At 33.9% G+C, this 27670-nt stretch overlaps 3 protein-coding genes, 1 long non-coding RNA gene and 1 pseudogene across 4 annotated transcripts; 3 read left to right on the top strand and 2 right to left on the bottom strand.

Annotated features, from left to right (window-relative positions):
* Window positions 1-4849: 4849 nt before the first annotated feature.
* LOC125224278 (wound-induced protein 1-like) lies at window positions 4850-5521 on the top strand. The gene has a single exon (XM_048127655.2). It carries the CDS (start codon window positions 4900-4902, stop codon window positions 5335-5337), a length of 438 nt encoding a protein of 145 aa, XP_047983612.1. The 5' UTR covers window positions 4850-4899; the 3' UTR covers window positions 5338-5521.
* A 4941-nt stretch (window positions 5522-10462) lies between these two features.
* LOC125224326 (uncharacterized) lies at window positions 10463-11503 on the top strand. The gene is made up of 2 exons (XR_007176857.2): window positions 10463-10926; window positions 11037-11503. It is a non-coding gene; the product is annotated as an uncharacterized LOC125224326 (long non-coding RNA).
* Window positions 11504-11742: 239 nt separating this feature from the next.
* On the bottom strand, window positions 11743-16793 carry LOC125224324 (CMP-sialic acid transporter 4-like). The gene is made up of 15 exons (XM_048127707.2): window positions 16471-16793; window positions 16052-16112; window positions 15922-15976; window positions 15708-15819; window positions 15498-15577; window positions 15070-15145; window positions 14889-14989; window positions 14631-14702; window positions 14210-14258; window positions 13824-13865; window positions 13304-13425; window positions 12961-13020; window positions 12708-12756; window positions 12163-12257; window positions 11743-12072 (listed from the first exon to the last, which is right to left on the bottom strand). Exons 1-15 carry the CDS (start codon window positions 16495-16497, stop codon window positions 12021-12023), a joined length of 1053 nt encoding a protein of 350 aa, XP_047983664.2. The 5' UTR covers window positions 16498-16793; the 3' UTR covers window positions 11743-12020.
* Window positions 16794-19534: 2741 nt separating this feature from the next.
* Window positions 19535-21263, top strand: LOC125220073 (cationic peroxidase 1-like). Its single transcript, XM_048122196.2, has 3 exons — window positions 19535-19802; window positions 19881-20075; window positions 20588-21263. Exons 1-3 carry the CDS (start codon window positions 19578-19580, stop codon window positions 21134-21136), a joined length of 969 nt encoding a protein of 322 aa, XP_047978153.2. The 5' UTR covers window positions 19535-19577; the 3' UTR covers window positions 21137-21263.
* A 4469-nt stretch (window positions 21264-25732) lies between these two features.
* LOC125221876 (CBL-interacting serine/threonine-protein kinase 14 pseudogene) lies at window positions 25733-27588 on the bottom strand (annotated as a pseudogene).
* Window positions 27589-27670: the final 82 nt, after the last annotated feature.

Here is a 27670-nt window from a genome sequence, read left to right on the forward strand (position 1 = left end):
CTCATATTTTAGTATGTGGGCTTTTAGGAAGTATCCCAAAAATAAAATTATAAGAATTAGCCTAAATCAGACAATATCATACTAATGTGAAGTTCGAATGTGCATCAAGCCCTTATATTAACAAGCTCAATTTATATTAATCTTAAACAAAAAACTTATAATTACTAATCTTCATTAAAACACCAAAATGTCACGGTTGCTCTTAATCATATTAGGCAGAGTTGGCTGCAAGCTCATTTAATATATTTGATTTTATTGGAAGCTTTTAGCATCATGTGCAGCTCATTTATTCTTTTGTGGTATAGTTTAGTGTAAGTAGTGATTAAGCACATGTAGGTTATTAATCCTAGGCCATTAGTTTTAGTTGTTCAAGATTAATGACGGTTATGACTTATGATAATATTGATGGAATTTGAAGTATCCCATGCACCATGTTCGACAATTAAATGATCATAATATTGATTAAATAACATTATACAATGTTCTTTTTAGATATCATGCAAAATATATCATGAGATTTCTCTATTGCACTAATCAAGATTCCAAATTTTGCTTCTATTTCTTCTCTTCATTTGTTCAAGCACTATATAATTTTCATGCTTTCAATCTAGTTGAACAATAAATTAAACATAAAGAAGCTACGTGTGTAAATCTCAGATTGCTCCCTTTATATTATATCTGGAATTCTGGATTCATATGTGTAGATCTCACAAAAAAAATTCTTTTTGCAATCAACTACAGCTAAGGAAGGTCTTAAAGAATAGACAATTTATTTGGGTATATTTCATAAAATCAATAGCATCCATGTTTCAGAGTCCAATATACTAGTACTCCCTATTTTTCTAGGTATATGGGCTTTTGCCCAATATTTTTCTGGGCTTTATAAATTTTCAAATGGGCGCCAATAAAAGCCATCCAATTCATAGCCCATAAATAGTTTTTAATCTTCATACAATTAAATGGAAAGATATAAACAACAGCCCTACAATATATAAAAACATGAAATGAAATGTAACATAATGAAAGATAAATAAAAGTTCATCAGATACATGCATAGTTTCAAGTCTATCTATCATCAACAGCGACCACAAAACCACCTAACAAAACAAAAAATTGACATAAATGAATTTGTAGCAATGTCTCAATCTATAGCATGTCATAATATGGATAATAAAGAATGGAATAATTAATACTTCAATGTTAGGTATGGAGTAGCAATTTCAACAGTCAAACAGCCAGAGAGAGCAGCTGTCAATACAGCAACAAGTAAATTGAAATGATTTAGAGAAACACATGAATCTCTGTCCCACAAATTATGTACCACACGTTCACTTCCTACATTTGTAGACTCCTCGCAATAAAAGAACACCGGACATAGTGTGTGTTGGCCAAGAGATAGAGTGGTTAATGCTCGAGCCAAAATTCTCGGACTTGAGTCCATCATGGCGCTGCCTTTGCAAACCCCTATTCAATTATCAAAAGCATCCCAACTATACTTGTCAAGTAGCTGGGTCTGGCACAACCCAGCCTAGTCCGACCCAGGACCAGTGAGACACGTGAGTGAATCGCGCCGGGGTGGGCCCGGTTGGGTTGGGTATGGATTGGACAGAAAATAATTTTATTTCCATCCATTTTTGAAGTTTTATTAAATCATAAACTAAAAATTGTGACAATGTGAGGATTTTAAGTAATTTATAAAGATCGTAATTTATTCCATGATTTTTTTGATTCGTTTTATCTATTAATAATAATAAAAACTAATGTATGTGTATATATTATAAATTGGTGAGATAGTTTCATCTTATGTGTATAGTTATTCATTTTATTATAATCATCGTTGAAGTGTTGAATTAGTTGTCAAACAAGACAAAAAGAATATGCAATAGTTGCACCTATATAGTCCATCTATTGGTCCAACCTATCATATTCCAGGCAAATTACGTGGACTGATCATAATGTAATTTTATTTATATCTCTATGTGTCAATTTAAATTATTTATAATTAAGAGTGATATACATGGACATCGACTCAATTTTTTCCACTTATAAGCATTAGTATGTTTCTAAAAAGTTATTGATTCCATATCGTTACCAGTTCATCAGCAATTGGCACCTTAATGAATTGAATATAGAGAATCCCGACCAGAGTATTTGATTGCAACCCCAAAATTCGAAATTCATTGTAACGCAATTAATTACTCGAAATACTTGTTAGTATAATGGTCCAACAAATAGGTGTGGGGATAATATATAGGGTTGGAAAATGTCAAAATCGTGTGCACGAGTGGCAGGCTTGGATCCAACTGGTGTTCATAAATGCAGTTGGGCCTCCATTCATTTTTTTGAGTGGTAGATAATATTAAATCATTAATAATTGTCCTTTCTCTTTGAGGCTGGAGGAGGTGATTTTTTTATTTGATTAATTAGTTTGGTATTATTATCTTTTGAGATTATGCTTATTGCAAAAAGTTGGGCAATCCATGTATCTGTGACTGTATTAATTATTTCTTATGATTAGTGACTTCAATTCGTATAATGCCAACTCATCTAATGATAGTTGACAACTTCAATTCATATACTTCATCATAATGACTTCAATTAGTTTAATGTCATGACACTATATTGATCATTTTTTAAAGAATAAAATAATAAATTTAAGATTTGATGGTCTGATTTTTTAGACCAATTCAAAATAAATACTAATACTACTAATAAAATTTGGTTTGTAATGTGCAAAATGTCAATTTCGACGAGTACTCCCAAAGTCAAGGGGAAATCATTAATCATAAATCTTCAATTATTTAAAGTCTGAACTTCCAAAAGATTACTCCCACTAAATATTTTTTTGTTATGAATATATTTTTAAATCACAATTTTATGCATTGAAGGAGTGTTATTCAATTTATACTTAACTTTTTTGTTTATATTGATCAATATCATAATTTTTGAAATTATAATATAAAATTAAAATTTATTTTTATTACAATTGTCTAATGTTAATCAAAGTAAAATTACTCTAACACATAACCACATCGTTTAAATAATTCGGTGACATTTCGATCAACACTTAAATAGAATCATACTCCTTTCGTTCCATGTTAATAGAGTCATTTTATTATGTTGGGAAGTTCCAAGTTAATTGAATCATTTCTATATTTTTGGCAAAAAATAATAATATCTCTTACTTTATTCACTATCTACTTAACACACTATTTAAACTCCGTGCCGAAAAGAAACGTCTCAATTAACAAGGAACGGAGAGAGTACCATTCTGTCCTATGTGATGTCGTTTTGTAGTTACATTATATTATATTTCAGGGATATTGACACCTAATATCATGGAACTTTCAAAAAGTTGGGTTTTTTCCATGAACTTTGAAATTGACAAATAATATCACGAACTTTACTCCGAGTTTGTTATTTCCCACCAATGAAAAAATTCCGGCAAATAATATCATTTTTTTCGTAATTTCTCGACAACAATTTCGAGAGTTTCAAGATTTTCAATCTTGGAGAATAGTTTTTCTTGAAGCACACCCTCCAAATTTGTTTTTCAATCTATTAATATAGCCGAAATTTTTTCATTGGTGGAAAATAACAAACCCGGGATAAAGTTTATGATATTATTTGCCAATTTCAAAGTTCGTGGAAAAAATCTAACTTTTTTAAAGTTTCATGATACTAGGTGCCAATATCCCTTTATTTTATCATACTAGTTTATGAATTATTGTCGAACAACTAATAAATATAATAGTAATAAAATTATTATTTTATATTTTAAATTTAAAAGCTGTGAAGCTGACTAAAAGTTAACAAAAAATTACACTTTCTCGGTTCCTGAAAATTTATCACTTATTTCCATTTTCAGTCGTTCTCAAAATTTGTAACCTTTCACTTTTACATTTTTGGCAGTGAATCCCACATTCCACAAACTCATTTCCACTCATATTTTATTATAAAACTAATATATAAAAGTAAAACTCATATACCATTTACTTTTTCAACGCACATTCTATTGCATTTCTTAAAAGCCATATCGAATTTAATTGTGATAAATTATAAAGGACGGAATGAGTAATTTAAACTACAATTATCCTAACTATTAGATACTAGTACCACTAAACTAGTGTTTGCTTGGCTTAGAATAACAGACAAAAATTAAAGAAAAAAAATGAATTTTATCTATTATCGGTTGAATCGTCTAGAAAGAGAAGAATAAATGTGACATTACATGCATATTTAGCAGGGAATTTAATATATGAATATCAGGATATCCGACTATGTATATTGTTATCATCTGGTCCGGTGCGAACTAAACTAATATTTTATCAAAATAATAAATAGATTTTGGCCTTACTATATGCAAGTTGTTTAACTTGTTTGTCTTGTAATTTCAAGGCCGATGTTCCAAAATTAAAAACACTGTGAATCTGTGATGATTTGTTTATCAACAAGCTAGCATACATGTTTCTCAATTTTATATACGCACTTCAAGTGTGTAAAAAAGAAATTTCAAAAACTTTTTATTATAATGTGTTAACATTTTGGCATGTCGGATTATGCAAATTTTTATATAAGAGTATATGATTGTACACATGTATTTGTAGATTCTTACTTACTTTATAGTTTTTTTTTTCTCTTACTCTATTATATTTAAAACACAAGCATGCCATCAATCCGAAATCATTTAATATATCATTAGCACATGCATTTAAAACGATTAGGAAAAGTTGATCTAATTAATCTATACACCTATAGTCATCTCAAATTAAAATAAAGCAATTATTTGCAGTGGGCCACCATATTACTACTATAAATACATAACACACCATGCAATAGAATCAACAATATTAAACCAAACCATCGAAATATATAATTCCATCATCACTCCTCAAACCAATGGAATCCAAAACTGAGTCTGCCATCGCCGACGTCCGCCGCCTCTACAAGGCCGTATCCAGCGGCGGCGCAGGAGAAATCCCGGGCCTCAATATTGCCGGGGACCTGGAGTGGTGGTTCCACGGGCCGCAGAAGTGCCATTACATGATGAAAAAGCTCACCGGAGAGTCCTTGCCGGGGGACTTCGAGTTTGAGCCTCGGAACATCGACATCGTGGACGATCTCGTGATCGTGGAAGGGTGGGAAGGGGCGGAGGTGTATTGGGTGCACGTTTGGACGCTGAGAGATGGGGTGATCACTCAGTTTAGAGAATACTTCAATACTTGGCTCACGGTGAGAGATGTGGGCCCGCTCAGCTGCTCCGCCGCCCCTCTTTGGCAGAGCCACCCGCAGGAACTGCCGGAGCGCTCGCTGCCCGGCCTCATGCTTGCCATTTGATCAATGCATATATGTCTAATCAAATTTTATTAAAATAAGTGTAAATTAAGTGTGAGAGTTGAATCCTAGATTTCGCCGTTTGCGGACTAAAATGTTGCATCTTTTATTTAAGAGAAGTTGTATATATGTGAAATTATTAGTATAATTGAAAATGGAATGCCTTTTGAAATGGCGAGAAGGTTAATTATGTCTATGCAATCTTTAACACTTAAGATTGGCATTCCATTAAAAAACAGTTAAGCATGGCATAGGGTTTATTTTACAATATTGATGATGTGATGAACAATAACGGGTACTCACTCTGTCCGTGAATAAGAGACACGTTTTGTCATTTTGAGACGTCCACCAATAAAATATACTACATTTTTTTTTTACATTTTTAGTAAATAGAAGTTACGCTCATGTTCTACATACCACTAACTTAAAACTCGTGTTGAATCAAAACATGTCTTTTATTCACAGGCAAAAGGAGTACTTTTTATATCGAAGTCATAAGATCATGATCAAAGCGCGTTGCACGATGTCTTATTGTGCGCTCTCGTGTGCTTGATCAGTCTGCCTCATCAATCCAGTTGGTCAATCACGCTTCGTCACAAAACTTTTAATTAGTATTTATCTAAAAAAATTAGATTTTTAATAAAATAACTGAAATACCCAGTGACCACTTTTTGAAAGTACTTATTATATTTGTTGTGAGTTAATATGAAAAATAAATAAAAATAAAAAATGGCTCAATGTGTAGGATTTCAAGTTGTCCGTGCTCAATAATTGGTTAAAAACACTAAATTTATTTGATGACATTGTGAATGCCTTAATGATATGAGTATTGAGAATCGGGTAATGGGACCAGCTAGAGATCAATTCGGCAACACTAGTCTCTCAATCCTCAACTTCAATTCTTAAGTAATCATTATGAGTTATGACAATGATATTAGCATTTAGGCTTGTGGTACCTACAAATTAATTATATTTCAGGTAAATCAAACCAATACTGTACATGGATGATGGTGAACACTAAACAACTGATGTGATTTATATACTATTATGCAGTCGGCAAATTATACCAAATCACAAAAATCATCTTTCTAGACTTTCTACAAACAACATGACACAAGGTGTTTTCCAATCTAAACCATTCAATCCGAGCACATAAATAGTAGGCCCAATTCATTTTCCGTTGCTAGTATCTCTAACAATAATTGATTAAATTCTTGCGCCTAGAAGTAAAAAAATGGATCATCGTTTCAAAATTAAATAGATCTACCAAACCAATCAGAAAAGAGAATCGTACGACAATTTTGAATGGACACAAATGTATGCAAATATGCAATGACTTATCAAAAAGATAAGGCAAATGCATTGTTGTTAAATTAGAATCAAGAATAGGCCCTACAAAACGGGCCCAATTTTGAATTACGAGTAGGCCCAATAATGACAAGCGTTGTCTCTAATTAAGCCCAACTCTATGTTAATTGTAGGCCTAATAATTTTTATTTTTTCATTAGACTAAACTACATTTTCATTTTATTAAGTATTAAGTGAACCACCTCACCATGACGACCCTATCAATCAGCAAAACATTGCGCGTAACATGGAAAAGTGTATCCCACTATATATCTAAGAAAATATATTAAAGTGGTTTCAAAAATATTATTTTTGGAATCATGTAGTCATTACTTTTCGGCAAACAAGATAGTTCAATCCAAATAATATTTTTGTAATTTCACAAAGTATACCCCAAAATTAAAATTAAGAAAAAACTTCATCAATTTTGTTTGAAAAAATTGAAGCTCAAAATGAACCAACCTAAGGACTATTTTTCTTTAAAAGTTATTTCCCAAACCACATATAGGTCAAATGCTGCATCAATGGATGTCACGTTACAAGCACAATTATTGTCCAGTCAAAACAAAAAGTTAAAGTTAATTAATTAAACCTTGTAGATTACAAAATCATGAATATTTAGTAGGCCCATAATTTTCACTTACATCCCCATCAATTATGTATCATCCCACCAACATCTGCCTCCCTTTATTTTATCTTTAATCTTTGATTTGGTGAAGATATGCCCATTAATTCCTACAATTAATGTCTGATTATTAATTGGTTTAACACCTCATTAACCACTAATTCCACTTGTTATTTCTTCTTGCAACATTTTTTTACCACAATGTATAAAATTGGAGATTCAAATTCGTAATGTTTCAACCATGAATTCATCTTTATTTTAATTTACCAATATATAACACCATTCCCATAAAATAATCAAAATTAACTATATATATAGCTCGCACGTGATAATTAATTTTGATAATGCATTGGCTCTTTAGATTTTTTTCTGATGTCAACTATATTTTGAAAATGACATCTCTAGAAGCAGCAACATTATTATATTAGCACCTTTTTAACTTAATTTATTCTATGGATTATAATCAGTTAAATTCTAGTCATTTTCTCAATCAGATTAAAACAAGACTAAATAGTGTAGATTAAGATAGGAGCACTATGTAAACACTGTTTATCAAATTTAACCATATTAAATTACTTAGTGGTGCAGATTAGGTTGAAATATGTTTGATGGGCTTTTTTTACTTTCCAAACGGCTTAAAAACGTGTTTGCAAAATGTGTAATACTCCACCACTAATATTTTTTATATATAAATACTTACCTTTTCCGCAGATTAGATTATAGTCGTCAAAATTATTTTTTATTATTGGCTAATCGAGATTTTCACAATCCTTCTTGGTAAAGTTAAACTTTGTGCAATTTAATATCTAAATGGTTAAAATTGACAATCAAATATTTTTAGAGAAAATTAGTTAAAGATGAAGTGAAAATGAAAAAAATAAAAATAAAAATAAAAATAAAGATAAAGAAAGAAGGTAGCTAGTTGTCAGTTGTCAAAAGGGCAATAATTAAGTAGAGTTTTGAAGCATGAATGATGAAGAAAGAGTTTTCCCCTACAATTTACCCTTGGATTTTTCCGGTATAGCATTGCTAGTATACATTTTTGTTACAAGATTCCAAAATGCTTTGGGCATTACATGTGTTGTCTTTCTTTTTTGTTTCTTTACTCGTAGCTTTTGGTGGAATCTATAGTGAAGACTGAAGAGGTAGATGGACCTGCACATGCACTAGCTAGATGCTCAAATTTGATAGACCGGTTAATTTGATTAACGTGTCAACGAATGGTGCGAGATCTGATACGTGAACATGAGACCAATCAAATCCTAGTGAGGTTCCAATCCATCCCTCTACGCGGGATTCGTCCGATATTGCCAACGTACAAGTTGACGAAGGGAGATGTGCGCCAAGGAGGCGACACTTGATAAGAGAAAGGAAAAAATAGGTTAGGGTTTTTTCTTGAATTATAAAAGAAATAGAGACTCTATTTATACTAATTAGCTCTAAATCTGATGTGGTTCGATTCTAATTCTAATAGGGAAATAACCTAAAAAAATATCAAAAAATGAGTTGATAAGTGATAACCAACTCCCAATTGGAGTTGATAATGGAAGATAACATGAGTGGGTATTCATAAGAAATCCTTGTAGCATTTTGGAGGTGTGACTCGACACCTAGGGCGGCCTTGCGGGCTTGATGGTTGCTGTGGGGTTTGGGACGTCATCTGCTAGGTCTTGTGATTGTGGGGTCATATCGTCCTTCGTATAATGGTTTGATACAGTCTCATTCGTTGCTGTGTATTTGATACGTATCAATTAAAGTATAATGAGGTTTAATCCTAAAATGACTAATAAGAGATGTGACGTGGTACTGAGTATTTAAGTTAGATTCTTTTTATTTTACATTTTAGGTTGTGATATTTTTGTATTCAAGTATGGTCTTTTTGGTTGTGATTTTTGAGAAATCTTCGAGAGAGCTACATAACAATGTCAACTTTTTTTCTTTTCCATTCATAGTCTAACAAAGTGCCTATCAACATCTCAGCCCCTCATTTCCACTATGTGCTATTTTATTCGTTCGATTAGGTCGTATTCATATATTTAAAAAATAAACGCCAAGATTTATTTAATTATAATGAAATTGGTAAGTGAGAATGTACTGAATTTAAATATATAGTATGTAATAAATGGATAAATCTATCATATTTTTCGAAGAAATTCTAGTCGAAAATTATTCTGAATTAAAACATTTAAAACTGTGAAAGAATCCCAACCACATTTTCACGTACATACACGCAATACACGCACATGTTTTTAACTAGTACTCCATATTTTTTATATAAAGATGTTAATTTATTCAAAAAAATTAATATGGGAATAAATAAATAAATAATGGAAATCATTACATTAATTTACAATAGTCATTCAAATATTTAATTCAACTCAACAACTTACTTTTTATACCTAAAATAAAAATTGCAAAATTAAGATTAAAACATGTTCAAAGACCATTTAAAAAAACATTGAAAGAAAAAGACCAAGATTATAATTTCTAGCAATTTTTAGTAAGAAAGAAAAAAAGGAGGGAACAATAAAAAAAAATGGTCATAACTAATTGTTTATTTCAGTGGAAATAGCATGAAAAAATTTGTTATTCCTACTATATCATCATCATATTACACACACACACATTAATACTTATTTCCCTCGGATTAACAACATAATCTCTCCTACTTTTAATTACTAATACTCCCACTTTTAATCAGTTCATATGTCAAGTCTGCAATGATAAAAGGTAATTAGTGCTGTAACATCATTCATTTATAGTGATTGAAAGTGGTCCTTTTTTATTAATGAAAACAAATTGTAAAACTTAAGGCCCCACTTCTAGTAATTTCACAAATTCTCCCCCATTAATAATCGTCTAGCGTTTGTCATGCATTTGCTATTACACAACATGTGATAATCATCATACAGAGGAAATATATTTACTCCATACGAAAGGGAAATGTAGAAGTTCACAAAGATACACATATAAAAATATTTTTTAATGCCTTTTCACATTTTTATAACAATGCATGCATTAAACTCCTTAGTTCTTATCCTAATACACATTTTTTACACAAATCATGTTCAATGTCTGAAACCCCTTAATTATTTAGCATATATAGTCACCAAATTTTAAATTAGGAAAGAGTTTTAACTATATACAAAGAATATGCCTCTCTCCATGCATATTGAGCACACCACATATTGCTATAAATACAAGGGGGGGACTACTCCTCACCCCCAACTACACTCTCACCCAAAGGAATTAGTAAATTATATGTAGGAACAAATCAAAGTAATTGTGCAAGGTGAGCGTTGAGCGCGATGGAGAAGCAGGGCACGTGCATTACTAACTCCTCTACGCCTTTTCTGCTAACGTGAGTTAGTATTTCATGTGTCCTTCTTCCCCATCACGACCGCTCAATCTTATTCCGACACGCCTCAACTTCTCCAGGTAACAATTGGAAGTGTTTTGTCTCATGAAGATGTAATTTTCTAGCACACATATGTTAGAAGTAGTTGTCAAGCTAGATTAGTAGCGCTTTAAGAAGCATGTATTGTTCTTGTTCAACAAAGTGAAACACAAAGCTAATGGCAGAGAGTAGAAACGTATACGGTCGTCTCATCATCTTTGTGGTATATTCAACTTTCTTGATTTGAAATACGGTTTCATTTTCATTTTTTCATAATTATGTTTAATTAATTTCATGCTTTGATATTTTCGTGTGACGTCATATTTTTTGTAGGATGGAGAGTTTTCCATCTTTATGGATGAAACTCATCAAGAGAATGTGCATATATTTATTGACTTAGATTGTGGAGTACACGATTTTTTCAATAGATTTTGCCTGGAGATTGAGAGAATTGCTCAATGGAGAAATAGACGTGTAAAAGTGCTTTGCTGTATCGTTCCCCACCTCAACAAACAACAAGAAGAGATGATATAAATAAAATAATTTGCAGTGATGTATGTATGTATGTATGTTATTGATCATATGATCATATCCCATTCAAAAAAAAGAGGGGAAAAAACATAAAGAAAAGAGAAAGTTGTGATTCGTCCTTAGCATCTATGCGTTATAGTGCTGGATACCACTGTCCATGTTAGAGTGCTATTTATTCCATATTTAGTACTCAGAGCCAAACTGATCCAAAAACAATTGTATCACTGCATTGATCTATAATAATAGTAGTATTATTTTACTAAGGCAAATGGTTTCTCATCCACCCTCCTGATGAGTTATAGTAAATTCACTTGTTTCCACGACATTTTACAAGTGGCGATTTTCGGATTTGGTTGTTGCATCACTAACACCCATTGCTGTCTGTGCCTGCAATTCAGGTGAAAGATTGCTCAGTTTCTTCCTTTCATCAGTTGCATTGTGTGACCTGGTTTTTTAGCAGGTTGATTAACAATAGCACAACCTTGATAAGATACAAGGGCAGCTGCTATGGTTGGAACCAATAAATTGAACAAACTGCTATACAACAGCTATGAGAGTACACCACAAGAAAATCAATTCAATTTGACCACCAATATAATTGAATCACACTACTATCTATGAGCATAGAAGCAATGACGTTAGAGATTGCATGGGAAGACAAGGCTCCGGAAGATACTATATAGCAACCCGCGTCTAATTAACCATACCATTGATGACCAAAATCAGTTGACATTATAAGGGCCCTTCCACTGACCACATCTATATGGCCAAAGGCTGCAACTACTACTATCTCTGGACCTTCCCGATGGAGTGTAAATACACCGAGATCGAAACAATACTGCAAAATACAATAATTTTGGTAAGGCTATATCTCATTCAAAGTTGCATGCTAGCTGCCTCAATATTTCAATTGAAAAACACTACTCACATGGAACCAAGAAAGAAGGCAAGGGATGGATGAAATCCAAACAGGAATATAGACACGACTGCCGTCAACAACATTGCAACTGATGTAGCGTACACCTGCAGAAAAACCCATGAAAACTGAGTTTTTTTTTTCCCCCAAAAATTGACTCATTGTGGATTCACCACACATGAATAAGACATGCCATAGGGTGTACTTTGATTTTATATATCAGGAATAACTAAAGTATCTTCCTTCATAGACACCATGGGTTCTGAAAGGTATATAATATCGTAATATGTTTCATAAACTGTTTTCCAATCGTCAGAGATATACAACCATCTATGGTTAAGACAATTTGTGTGTGCTCAAACATATATATATTGGGGCCCAACCCTAAGTCTCCACTCACTAGTTCAAGAACCTTATTTGTGTCTGTGGCCTATTTCACACTCACCTCTTTGATACTAACCCATGTGGAAAGCATTTCAATGCACTGGTTCAAAGTATTAAATAATGAGTAGAATCTGATAAACAATTCATGCTTCAAATGACATTCAAGTCTTTACCTTCACGATGTTGTCGGCATATTTCATGACCATTGATACAGCAATGCCACTGCATTAACATCAAGATTATTACAAAAGGTTGGAGCAGATAAACTACTAATAGAAATGGTATGCGTGAACAATGTTTAACAGAATAAAAGTAGGTATACGACTACAGGAAACAGGAGAAACAATTATTTTCTCAATTATCTCAGCTGTACGCTGATATTTTCTTTTTGAATGTTCATAGTTAAGGATCCCCATAAATACATACCTAAGAGCATGGTTTAGAATCATGAGAACAGTAATGAAAGAATATCCATGAAAGAAGCCCCTGCAACAGAAGAAGAAAAGCACAAACATCTTTAGGATGCCAGAACTGAAGCCAGAAGACCACCTAATAATCTGGGTCAAGAATGTTACTAGAGTACATAACTATATGTGGTTAAATATGAATGAAAACCCAGTGTGCAAGATTCATTAAGAGACTATATCAATATAGTTCCATCTATCCTTCCAGAGAAATTTCATTGGTTATGGAACAGATGAGTGCTAAAAAATTTTGAATGCTGATGTCTGTCGGACAGGTAGACAAATTAGGGAGTAGTTAACCTTACTTGTTCACAACAGCATCAAAATCTTGGAAGACTATGGTGATGGCATTGAAAATCATCCCAAATACATACAACCAGAAGTTCTGAACATTAATGTTCCTTGAAGGCCGTTTTTTAATTATAGCCTAGAAAACAAAAACAAAAACAAATATCAAACATTGTCCGAACATAATAGCATAATCAACAATACTGAGATGGGGTACTTTGATAAGTCATAGGTCATTCCAAAGGGGTGAATAATTTATAGAAGTGATGTCATTCTAAGCAAATATACAACTCCAATCTCTTGCAACATCTAAAATGATATAAAGACCTTGAATCCTTTGTGATTTGGGTGATGATGACAATGGTTTTTACTAGAAGAAAAAAACACACATGTACACATAGAAACAAACAAACATACCAACATCAAAGTTATCATACAGCAGAATGGGTGACATACTAAATGATTCTCTCTTTTTCCTTAAAAGATAGTAAAGGGCTGATCTAGAGTGGAGATTAAAGAGATGTACTACCAAATTACCTCAGTGTAAACTCCAGCAAAACCACTAAGAAGAGCCATCACCTGAAATGATCAACCAAGAGTCGATGAAGCTAGACACAGGAAAACTGTAATGGAATATTTTACCTCCACTGTTGAACTAAAAGAGAACACGAAGAACATGCTTGTTTGAAATTGGATACAGCATATTCCAACACTAACTAGCCTATAACTTCCTCTCTCTTTCTATATCCACAACTGAATTTAATAAGTGAAATGACTATTATTTTGTCCCCAAGGAATTCAGAATGGAATGTTAGATTATCATGGTTTAGCTTTTCATGTTCCACTTTTCCTGCTATTGCCGTCACAGACAGTGTTAACATACTGAACAAAAATATTAAGAGGAGATTCAAGTTTCAACTTACAATTGCCATCATCCAACCTTGCAAAGGTGTCTGCAAAACATTATCTGAACTGAGGAGTGAGAAAGATTTAAAAGCAAAGGTGAGAAAGACATTTGACAATGGGATTAATACGGTCAGGATTCTAAGGTAAAGCATAAAGAGAAAATCTGGAAAGAAAATATAATTCGTAAATGTGTGTGCATCTGTGTATGTATCTCAGCCAACAGCAAATATGATAAACATTCTAAGTTATGCTTAAACACAAGGACACAGATACACAGCCAGTCCATTGACTATGAGATGTTGAGGCTAGTGTCGATTATTAGCTCTCTCACACATGACATTCTCAATTACATTTTCAGCTACATTAAAGGCAAAGAAAGTTGGTACTAGACCAGATAGCTCAATGGAAAGGATCAAGTGAAAATTCGAACACCCTTACTTGGAATTGAGTTGTGCTGTTGTGCACCCTGCACAAAGTAGAGCAAAAGCTGCCCACTGAATCTCACTTAACCTGAAAAAGTGTTCTTATTTACTTTCATATTCGAATGTTGGCTTGTATATTGAATAGACATAACAAGAAATATTATGGCAATTCTAGTGTATGATTACATCCAACAAATCTTTAAATTTTACGAATACAGATTTTCGACCTTGGAAGTATAAACTCATTGAAAGTAAGGTTCCGGGAATAACTTACTTTCTCTTGAGAATGATGCGGTATAGCACACCGGTGCTGATGATATTAAAGTTCTTTAATATTTGGTAACCTGGAGCATCTACATATGCAAAGATGTAATACTGCCAAAACAGAGAACTTCAGGAAACAGCATGCAACAGATATGTAATTCACTAGGAAAATTTAAGTGATGAGAGCCTACCTGAAGTAGATTCTTGACGAGGTACAGTGCTGCAGGGATGGGGTATACACTAACTTCATCCCATGTTGTACTTAACCTAAAGGAGGATTTGAAACAGGGAATCAATTTGAATCAACTAAAAGGAAACAGGAACTACTGAAGTCCAAATCAATTCAACATAAAATTTAGCTATTCTAGAATATGCCACCCCAAGCATGAAATCATTTCGGGATGCTAAATTTATGGATCTAAAACCTTTTGATGGGTAATATTGCAATTTTAATTCATGAACATTTACTATAGTCTAGCAAAGAACTTAGTTGTGTTACTTTAAAATAAATTGTTCCCTTAATACCTTCCTGAGTCGTAGGTTTAAAAAATGTGTGCATCAACCCATGAGTCCATAGTTTTGTCATTTAGTATAAAAATGAATAGCAAAGAGACAAAACCTGTTATCATCAGTAACACCTTCATTCCTCCAGATTCTCGCTAATGCAGCTAGTGATAGTGCACATTTCAAACTCTCTACCTAATCAGAGATAATGAATTTCAGAACATTCTTCAAGAGATGCAGTCCCTTTGCAAAAACATTTGAAATGAAAAGAGCATAGCTTAATAATAATACAATGATTAACCAAATTGAAACAGTATCAACTCACCAAAAAATTTGCAGTTGTAACGCTGTACTCATACTTGCCAGCCCTCTTTGACCAAACGATAAGAATTGCTTGTGAACTTGTAAGAACGGTCAATGCTAGTGTCACAATAGACCTGTTAATTGTGATTAATCAAACATATGAACTATGAAGGCGTCCTCACGTAGTTGGTATTCTATACTCGTAAGATGCATAAAGGAATTTAAGACAGCCATACTTGCGCTTCCACTTAGTACGGTCTGCAGAGCCACCTACTAAAGCTCTAGGAGACCCTGCGATTCAAAAAAAAAACGAGAGATTACAGATGGAAGCCTAGTAGAGTGTAGGGGTATGAAGGTGTGTGGCACCTGAATGGGGTTTCCCTCTCAAGCTCTCAACATCAAGATGAACTGAATCCTCGTCTTTATCCTAATAATCCCTTAAAAGAGTGAGCAAGGGGTAAAATTGATTCATGAGGCGGATTCAGCGTGTGCTTAAACTAGAGTAATGGAATCTCAACAATTCAGTGTGCGCTGATCTCGAGCTAGTAAAGAGAAACAGCGACGAACGCACAAATGTATGTGTAGTAGTAGAAGAGCAGCACGAAGAAAATTGTAAAGCTGAATAACGAAATATGACATATAGGCAGCTGGAGCAAATCCAATTAACAATGCTAGATCGCGAATAAGATAGAGAGACTTGGCATGGCTTGATGCAAGCAAAACATGATAGCAGCGTAAGTATCGCCAAGATGGAAGCAAATTGAGTAGAAGAGAAAGAGGCAAACCTGATCCTTAATTCTTCTGTACTCCATTCTATCGGTATCTCTCTCTATTTCGCTCTCTCTAGCTAGGAGAGAGGGCTGAAGGAGGATTCCTCAGTCAGCACTGGCCGGTCGGCTAAATTGAACGGAGAGAGGCGTCTGAAGCAAGAGGCGATGCGGTTTCTTGTCGACCGTTGCTGATTCGACTTTGAGATGCAAGCAATACGGACTCCGGCGGCTCGTTGTAGCTTCTGTTCGGTTGGTCAGTGGCGATTTGCCGGTGTCGCCGGAAAATTGGAGAGAGAGATTCAGATCGAGAGTGAGAGATGAACGAGTGATAGAGAGAGAGGTGATCGATTGGGCCAGAATTAGTTTAATTAGTAATGGGCCTTTTGATTAATTAATTATTTGGGCTTCGTACTTAACTAAAAGAATTGTGCAAATTCTATCATTTAATTCATGAACTTTTATCATTTTAGTAGGCCTACGATTATGAGTACTCTAGGAAAAATTGCCGAAAACCATGAATTTTGGTCTATCTCCAAGTTTGAATTTATTTATAATTATCATACTACATATAATTCAATGTTGATTTTTCAACTAAAAAGGAAGTTACTTCTTGATAAATATAGGCAGTGACGTTCACGTACCATTTTTTCTGGCAACCATTTCAGATACAATTTCACCAAAAAATTCGACCCGTGATAATTTAGAGCAAATTCAAATTTCATGATTTTTACCATTAATTTTTAAAATTGCAGGTCCGACAAAAATTTAACTAAACTTATTTTTTTCGGCAATTTACCCATATGTATATTACTAATATCCGAGTGTGTCCTCTGAAATAATTTTATTCTCGCTAATTAAACCAAGATATACAAATTTCACAAGTCATTTTTTTAATTTCCTTTCTTTTTCTTGGAGGAGATAAAAATATGTAATTATAGGGAGCAGTTATACCTGACCTCTGAATTAAGCTATGATCAACGTCATGAATTAATTTCAACTACCTGGAGGTAACACTTCAATTAGTACTAGATTGTTTATTCAAACATGAAACCGAGTGCTGTGTAATTTATATTCACATTTCCAAATACTAACCATCGCAATATCTATTCAAGTATTCAACCATAAAAAATATAAAAAAATTAAAGATCTCTGAACTAATCAGCACGCTGCAATTCTTACCTAACCACACGTTTTTAATCTAAATCTAAGAGATGCCATCATCTCAATTAATTACATTAAGCTTTAATTTTCAGTCGGCCAGAGGCTGCTGTGATTTTATGTGTATTTATTTATTATTTATTTATTTGAAGTAAGCATGCGATCTTCAATCATATACTACTCCGTATTACCGTGGAGTGATCAATTACTAACTCATCATTTAATTGTTAAATACAACTAATTTAAGGTCATAGGATTTTAGAAAACGTGTGGTCTACAATTTGCCACGTGTAATTTTCGTTTTTATTAATAAAATAAAAAAAGATAAAAAAAAACTCCAAATGAAGGTTTTGGATGAAAATGTCAATATAGTGTTACGAAAACATCAACACAATGCTTTGAGAATGTCAACACAATGCTTTAAAAATGTTAACCCATTGCTTATATTGACATTCTACCTGTATTACATTGACATATTTTATATAGTATGTTGACATTTCTGCTTGTACGAAAAAATTTAAAAAATTCAAATTTTTTTTCAAATTTTGACGTGCATGTAGGATATTGTTGGAATCCTTATGAAATTATCTTTAATTTGATATATGTTATATGACTTTAAAGTTTTGGGATTTCTTTTAAAAGTTAGTTATAACGAAACATGTAGTTAATTGACATTAATACCCCTATTGATATTTTTTTGAATTAATCCTATGGCCTTATTGACGTTTTTCGTTGATCGTATTGACATTTAGGGATTAATGATCTAAGCCCTTAATTTGAATATCTAATGGCTATTATTTAGTTGTAGTTAGCAATTAAGTTATGAGTTAGCAATATAACACTCTCCCCGTATTAACTTTAGGAGATAATAATAACAATAAGATTTTTTTATATATTATTCTCTGTTTTATTTTTTTTATTTTAATTATTTATTATTATTTAAGTGATTCAATTAACAAGAAACAAAGGAGTATTTAACAATGTTCAATTATCAATTTTATTAATATTTAATTATTTTAATAGTTTATCTTATCTTATCTTATTAATATGCTATATGTGACATATTAACACTCTAACATGACACATTTTTTATGTTTTATCTATCGTATTATTTTTTCATTCCCATACATTTTGCCTTCTGAACAAATATATCATCAACAAAAGAATTTTATTATAAACCATCCATTCCTTAATATTTGTGCCTGGAACTTAGACGCATTGAAATGAGATCAAATGAGTATTATTTATTAATAAAAATATACCACAATTTTAGAATAATCGACTCAAGATATCATTTGAACTGGAAAAATAAAAATTATACGTATAAAAATTAATATAAACCCTCTTAACATGCATAGATCAGCGGATCCTAAATAATAATCCCAAAATCATAAATATTTGTAATTAAGTAATTAAATAACTAGGAATAACATAAGTAAAATTTTGTGTCATAAGTACGATATTTCCTATTACAGTTTTCTATGTACATACACATGACAAATGTATTACCGTAGGCTAAGTATATACTAAATCAATTTTATTTAAAATAATTCAACCAAATATGCAATCTGCAACCTCGTTCGTAAGCTTCATCGTATAGGAAAAAAGGGTACCACCAATTATTGATCAATATTCACTTGAAAAAGTAAAACACTGTAATTATTTTATATTATAATGCAGTAAGTATTCTTTAAACTTGTATAACAAGATTTTGAATGAGCAAACAGCTAATTCTTGTCGTCTGAATAATTCAAAACAATATTAATATTATAACAGCAACATGCTTCACATATATCATGGATATGAATTTTTGACTTCGCACTTTTATAAATAATCGTTTCACATTATTAAATACTTCAATGTTTTCTACGTAAGACAAGCCAAGTCCAACCTCAATCTCTTTATAAAAGCAATCAAATGTCTAGATATTATGTAAAAATCATCATTGACATACTCAAAGAAACATGAAAATGGCTCCAATAAAATTAGGGTTTTTGATAATTTTTGCTCTAGCAATTACTAGTTCAGCTGATGATGATGATGATCAGCCATTAAGCTCTGATTTCTACGAAAAATCATGCCCTCAAGCTTTGCCAACTATCAAGCTTGTGGTTGAGGAGGCCTTGCATCAAGAAAAGCGCATCGGTGCCTCTTTGTTGCGACTGCACTTTCACGATTGTTTCGTACATGTACGACCACGAGATTCCCTGTTACATTTTCACACTTTATGTGAATAATACTAACTTATAATATGTTTTCATGTGCAGGGTTGCGATGCGTCCATTCTTTTGGATTCGACTCCAGAGTTTCAGAGTGAAAAATTCGCAATACCTAATAATAATTCGATCAGAGGATTCGAGGTGGTGGACCGAATTAAGTGGGCGGTCGACGAAGTCTGTGGCGCCCCAGTGGTATCATGCGCGGACATACTGGCGGTTGCTGCCCGCGATTCTGTCGTTGGAGTAAGCCATCATAAACTATACCATTTTGAATAATTTCTCTAACTTAATTAATCTTTATAATCAACTTTATAAAAAGTGACATATTGTAGCGATGTGCACTGTGTGCTAATATGGTTATCTACATAATTTACATATGACTTAAATCAAATAATCGTAGTCACATAACAAATAGTCGTAGTCATTGACAATAAAAGTGATATTTTCAAAAATTATAATTTGAATTTATTAATCGGCAGTAAAGTTATTTTTGAACATGTGTTACACCATAAATGATTTTGCTTGCCAGATTTAGCATGGTTTGGTTTTTTTTTTTTGGTTAACTTATAGTATTTGATTTCATATTCTAAGTTTCTAACCCATCCTACTTGTTAATGTTGTAAAAAAAAAGGTTTGATGATTGAATATATCCTTATTTTTAAAAAGGGGATATTGATCCCTATAACTTCTAACATTGGCCTTATTTTGGTATTTTCTAGTACTAACTTTTTTAAAATTGGTCTAAAATATTATAGCTAGGAGGCCAGTCGTGGGAGGTCCTCCTAGGGCGGCGCGACTCCACATCCGCCTACATTGACGAGGCCAACCGCGACATCCCGCCGCCGTTCCTCGACCTCCCGCAGCTCGTGACCAATTTCGCAAACAAAGGGCTTGACGTCAACGACCTCGTAGTCCTCTCGGGCGGCCACACGATCGGCTTCTCCCAATGCACCGCCTTCCGCGCCCACATCTACAACGACTCCAACATTGACCCCGGCTTCCGCCGCCAGCTCCAGGAGCTCTGCCCCCAAAGCGGCGGCGACACCAATCTCTTCCCACTCGACGCGACGCCGGCCGTCACCGACACCAACTACTTTATCAACATAATTGCTGAAAAGGGACTCCTTCACTCCGATCAAGAACTGTTCAATAGCACTGAAACCAAACATTTAGTGACGTTTTATAGCCACAATCTTGAGGCTTTTGCGAAAGCATTTAAGATTTCGATGGTGAAGATGGGGAATATCATGCCGTTGACGGGAGAGAGTGGTCAGATTCGTCACAATTGCAGGGTTGTTAATTGATTGATATTTGTTGAAATTGCAGGGTTTATTTGATTTAAATTTTCTCTCTTTTGTCACATTTTCATGTTATGTATACGTTGTATCTCACTTTTTGAAAAATATGTGGAGTGTAATGTTTGTGATGTTATTTGATATGGTGCACATAGAATATTACTCTACCCGTGCCATATTGATTTGGCATGAGTTTTAAAGAGGTAAAGAAAAATATATTGAAAAAATTATTGAAATGCAACTGATACATTGTGGATCAGTAATTAGAATGAACACTAAGTAACCAGACAATGAGGCATCCACAGTGAGAGGTGGTGTCAATTTTCGAGAGACCGGGAACTAGGGTTTTCGAAGAGGAGAGAAAGAAATATTGAAGGATATGCTATTTCTATTGGTGGTTCGACTCTCTTCAGTTATCCGGAAAAAAACTAACAAAGAAAACTCTTAAAGAAGCTTATAATAATATTTAATTCATTACATTAAGTAAATGACATAATTTAAATGATATTCATTATATGCCTAAATTGAATTCTGCCAATTAATGTGGTTTGTTTCTGATATGCCATATATATATGACTTATTCTATGAGAGTGGTCTTTACCTGATATGTACCATGAATATATTGTATTCTCATAAATTAAATTATATACATAGAGGAAAAGGGTGTCAGTTTTTTTTTCCAAATGAATTATGTTTGGTGTAGGCAATATAGTTTAGTACAAAGAGTGTCAACTTTATAAAATTGACATAATATAATTATTAAAGTGACAGCAAAACGTATGAAGGTAAGAAATAGAAACAAAGACAGATAACTGGCTGCTGGTGATTTTGCCCAATTTTATGAGAAATAACACTATATTAGCTAGCTAGCTAGCTAGTCAATGTGGATCAATATTTGACTGTAAGTTATATTGCATATAATATGTATATAAATTTTTAATCTTAAACTTCAGCTCTGTCGAACACCGACATGCAATTTGCCATTTGGGGTACAACTACATTATTCAATGTCTGCATACAGCTGGAAATTGGTAACAATTTCGATTAACTCCACAAATTGAAGAAAATAAATGTTGAAGCCAAAAAACAGGAGTAATTCGATCAAATCCACAAATTCGATATTTATTTTATTATTTCCAATGAATATTTTTTACTACTTGTATGATTATTGTTAAATAAAATAGTTTCGATATGTAGGGTAATAGTATTATTGTTGTATTTCCAATATTTAGTCATTCATTTTACTTAAATGTAAAATAAATATGATATTCATAAAGCATCCAATTGTTAATTTTAAACTATAACTGTGTTTTATTTATCACAATTCATCCCATATACATATATAACAATCATGGAAAATGCCATTATATTCCTATCATCAGTTCATCACAATCCTGCCTCTCAATTTCATTTATTTGTATCAATCACAATCTAAAACCTTTTGCAAAATAGAAAAAAAAATCTGAAAGATATTACTTATTTTAACAATCACTGGCGAAGCCAATATTGCAACTGGATCCTATGATCACAATGGAACAAGTAAAATCTGAAATAAATTTTAAAGAAATTTTAATATTCAGGCCCAATACTTTCAATCCATGCACAACTACAGTTAGACGGCCCTTTTGCTTTGTTTGATTTCCATGGTCCATCTAACACTTCAAAGATGGTCCAACCCACTATATTTAGTGAAAAACTTCGTTGTCACCGAAAAGTATGAACTGCTCCTATTTCTTTATTAGTCTATTCCCGAAAAGTATGAACTTTCTAATTTTTAAATAATTAAATAACACATTACTCATACACATCATGTTAATTACAACTTATATCATTACACTACCCTACTAATCATATGGAGCCCACTATCTAATAACATTATTTACACTACTCATTATTTCTCTCATACTTTACAAATCATACATTATTAAACTCATACCGAACCTAATGTTCATACTTTTTAGAGACGAAAACAGTATAAACTATCAAATATTTGCAAAAAATATTCATTTATGCCGTTTCTCATGTAAACTCAGACACCATAAAACTCTTCAAAGCGAGAGAGTTTCTGTTCAATTCCACGTGCATACGGGTATTTTTACACCTTGTGTGGTAATTGAACGATCATCCCATGTCGGAGGACTAAGCTTGTTGGCAGTAAGATAATCTTGGTGAATTTGCACGTCAAAGGAGAGCCATCGAATAAATTCACCATCATATTCTGACCAACCATATACGTATAAATTACAAGCTGCTTGTGGGGCCTGGGCTTAGCTTACTCTCTCCAAACTCCACCGAATCTGTTAGATGCCGAATATTATTACTAGTATATATTTCCCAAAAAAAATACTGTATAACAATAACATAATACATAAATGGGAATATTTTAAAAAAATACTAACACTCAATAGTAGTACTATATTCCTAATTTGATAAAATAAGGGGTTAGAAATTGATATAGTCTGAGACATGAGAATCACTCCACATTCATTAGCAGTGTGACAAATTGACAACACATGGCCACATACATTATTGTCCACAACATTAACACGGTTCGTGTTTTTTTACAATTTTGTTTTTTGTTGTTTTCGTAAATCATAATCTACAAACTTTAAAATGATAATGCTATGCTTGGCAGGATTCGCACACCAGTATATAATTATAATTGCAAGCACATATATGTTTTACTTATCTGATAGTGACCTGCACTTACCAATCTCCAGCTAGCGTACAAGCAATTTTAATTTTTAATTTAATTATCTGTGGTAACGCTTGGCTGTGCATTACTATCATTTAACTTTTTATAATATGTGATGATCAGGAAGTTATGAACATGCCCCTTTCTGAGCTGTTATTAAATTAATATTTTGCTTGTACTTATTAGTTAATGACGACATGGACGAGCGATGTAACGATTTTTCATTACTAAACAATAATTACCAACATAGACAACTAAGAAGGCTTAATTAAGAATTGAGATTAGGGACAAACAATGAGACTAATTACTTTGTTTAATACATTGCTCACTCTGATAATAAGTAGACAGTAACACTGATATTTATTCCCAGCTAAGCAAGAGAAGGAATCGTCTAGAATTTCTGCCCAACTAGTAATATATTACTAAGGACTTCTAGTATTTGAATTTGTACCGACTAATATATAATTTGAATTTCAGCTTGACTATATATATTGATACTCCTATGATTTCTGATCTCGGCGATAATAGCTTATGAAGTGATAATTGTCGTTAGACTCCCTCCGTCCATATCTGGAGTCGCTTTGACTTTTTTGCACTTAATATATATTCCCTCTCATAGTAATAGAGTCATTTTGCCATTTTGGTACATTCCATAGTAAAGAGTCATTTTCCTTTTTAGTAAAAGTCAACATATTTTTCTACACATACTTTACTCTCTCTTACTTTTCTCTCTCTTCATCTCTCTACCTTTTTCATTTTCAACTTTATTCTCTCTTTACTTAACTCACCTAACACAATTTTTCTTAATCTCCGTGCCGAAAAGTTTCGCCTCCATTACTGTGGAACGGAGGGAGTAGTTTTTTCTACATTATTCTCTCTCTTACTTTACCATTTTTTCACTTTAACTATTTATTATCATTTTTATAAAACAAGTGCAGAAAAGTCAAAGTGACTCTTAACGTGAGACGGAGAAAGTATTTTATTAATTATCTTTTGATTAATTCATAATCCTTGGAATAAGAATAAAAAATAATTTTTTAACCTTTGGCAATTGTACCATGATGGTTAAAATTGAAACTAATATGACAAGATTAAGTATGATACTATGTAGGAGTGGGAATTCGGGTATTCATAGGTACCCCACCCGACAAAATCGGGTACTCAAACCCAAAAATCATCTAAATACACAAACAGTACCCGACTCGATATGTTTTTCGGGTACCTAAATATCCGCCACGGGTATCCAAACCCAATTATTGGGTACCCAAATATCCGACTCCTTACATATATTAATAATTAATAAAAATAATTTAAAAATGAAAAATGTATTAATTTTTTTATGAACTTTTTATGAACTTAAAAATGCCAACTGTATTGTTGAGGGAGGCCAGTGACTAACCGAAAGGCAACGACAGAGTGTGTAGGCAGCAACGTAATAGATACATAGACTTGAAGAAAGAAAGAAAGAAAGAAAGAAAGAGAATGAGAGTAGAGTCACTTTAATGGAGAGTTGGGTGGTAGACTTATTTATAAATGTTAAAAAAAAACCTAATTAATTATAATTAAATAAATAATTTATCCCATACCCACCAACCCTAAATGGCTAAACCAAATTAAAAATTACTGGACTTGTTTTAAATTTCATTATCTGATCCTATAGTCATTCTCGTTTTATTGTATATTGAGTATCCAATACCCGATAGATATCGTTGGGAACGGGTAAGCCCAATACCCATGATCCATATTCCCACCCCTAATAGTATGACAACAAATTAAGACGTTTTGGGTAAGTCGATGTTGTTTAAATCAATATTCAAAATAGAATAGGTTGTTTTCTCCAAAATGAAATCATTCTATTGTTACATAATGTGATTTTGTTATATCAGTTCTGATTTTAACATTGTGAAGTATTTGCTAAAAAGTTGAAAAATTAGTAACAGGAATATTTACATTTCAAAAGATGAATGGATTGATCGAAAGCTACTACCTAGTCTTTTGAAATGTGATCGATTTAGCAAGTATAGACTTTAGAGCGGAGAGGGATAGAAATTGAAGAATATACACTCTATATTACTTCTACAAGTTGCAAACCCCGTTAATGACCGGATAACGACGGTTGCGGTTCGTAAATTAAATCATTAACCGCAAGCTTAAATTTATCTCGCCACAAATCACGTCCAAATCCACTGCTTTTAACCTCCACCACCACCAGCTCTTCCGTTAGCCGGTTAATCTCCACCATAATAACGTATTTCCAGTTCTGCCCGTGCAGCCGCACCCCCATTCCCTTCTTCGTCACTCCCATCCCCTCTTCCTCCGCTGCCGCCTCCAGCCTCTCGATTATCGTCTCCGCCGACTTCTTCGACACGAACATCTCCGATTTCACATGGTAATCGAACAAAACCGACAGATCCGCGCCGGATGAGTAGGAGATCAGGTCGAACGCATTCAGAAATCGCGATTCGTCGCCGGATTCCTTGAATTCGAATTGTTTGTCGATCGGGTGGTTGATGCCTTTGTACCCCTTTCTAAACCACGGATCGTTCAGGATCTCGTGGATCGTGATTCGAGTGCTCGGATTCGGATCTAATACGCGGGAGAGGAATTGCCGGAGCTCCGGCGAAGTCCATTTAGGGCATCGGAATTCGCCTTTGTAGATTTTCCTGTACATCGCCATTAGATTTGTGTCGTTGAAGGGTAAATATCCAGCGTTGAGGACGTAGAGGATTACGCCGCACGACCAGACGTCGATCTTCGCGCCGTCGTAGCCTTTCTTCGCGAGGATTTCCGGCGCGACGTACGCCGGCGTGCCGCAGAGCGTGTGGAGGAGTCCGTCCTGCCGCGTTTGGCCGGTGACGGCGCTGAGGCCGAAATCGGTGATTTTCAGATCCCAATTCTCATCGAGGAGGAGATTCTCCGGCTTGAGATCGCGGTGGAAGACGCCGTGCGAGTGGCAGTAATCGACGGCGGAGATGAGCTGCTGGAAATACTTCCGGCTGAGATCCTCGCTGAATCGGTATTTGGCGATCTTCGCGAAGAGCTCGCCGCCCTTAGCGAATTCCAAGACGCAGTAGACCTTGGTTTTGGTGGCGAGGACTTCGTGGAGGGTGACGATGTGTGGGTGGCGGAGGCGGCGCATGATAGAGATCTCCTGCTTGATGTTGGCGGCGAGCTTCCCCATCTGAATCCGCTGCTTGCTGATGGCTTTTATCGCCACGCTCTGCCCGCTGCGGATGACGCGCGCGTGGTAGACCTTCGCGAAGGCGCCGCAGCCGAGCAGTCTGCCGAGCTCATACTTTTTGAAGAGATTAGGGCTCAGCTCCTGTCCGCCGCCACCGGCGGCGTTTGATTCGCCGCTATGGCTGCTGCTGCTGCTGGCGGCCGTCGACGTATCGGACGACATTGAACTCCCACTCTCGTTGGTGATCTCTGACATAATTTGATCCAGAGATCGCGCAATTACAGTCCGTCGTCTTCGCCTCTCTGTATTGCATTAATCGATCGAGCAAATCCAAAATTTGCTCGATGATAAAACCTGATTGAAATTGAGGAATGGAGTGATCGACAAAAAATTTGTACGCAACCAATGCCTCCGATGATCAGTGATTAAATTCTTCCTTCCTTTTTTGCAGGATATTCTATATATGAAGCAAAGAATTTGGTTGATGAATCTGGACGGAAAAAATATGGAGTAATTAAAATCGAAGAAGATTGAGAGAGAACTGAATTCTACTTGATGATGAACTGGATAATGAGGCTACCAATTGGGAAATAGGGGCTCACCTATTTATCGTGATATTTACTCATAAATTACCGTGTCACACTAAATTATTTTTTAATCTTATTTA

Source organism: Salvia hispanica, chromosome 1 (genome assembly GCF_029641045.1).
Source record: "Salvia hispanica isolate PSC_SH4W2 chromosome 1, Shi_PSC_v1, whole genome shotgun sequence".
Classification (NCBI taxonomy): domain Eukaryota; kingdom Viridiplantae; phylum Streptophyta; class Magnoliopsida; order Lamiales; family Lamiaceae; genus Salvia; species Salvia hispanica.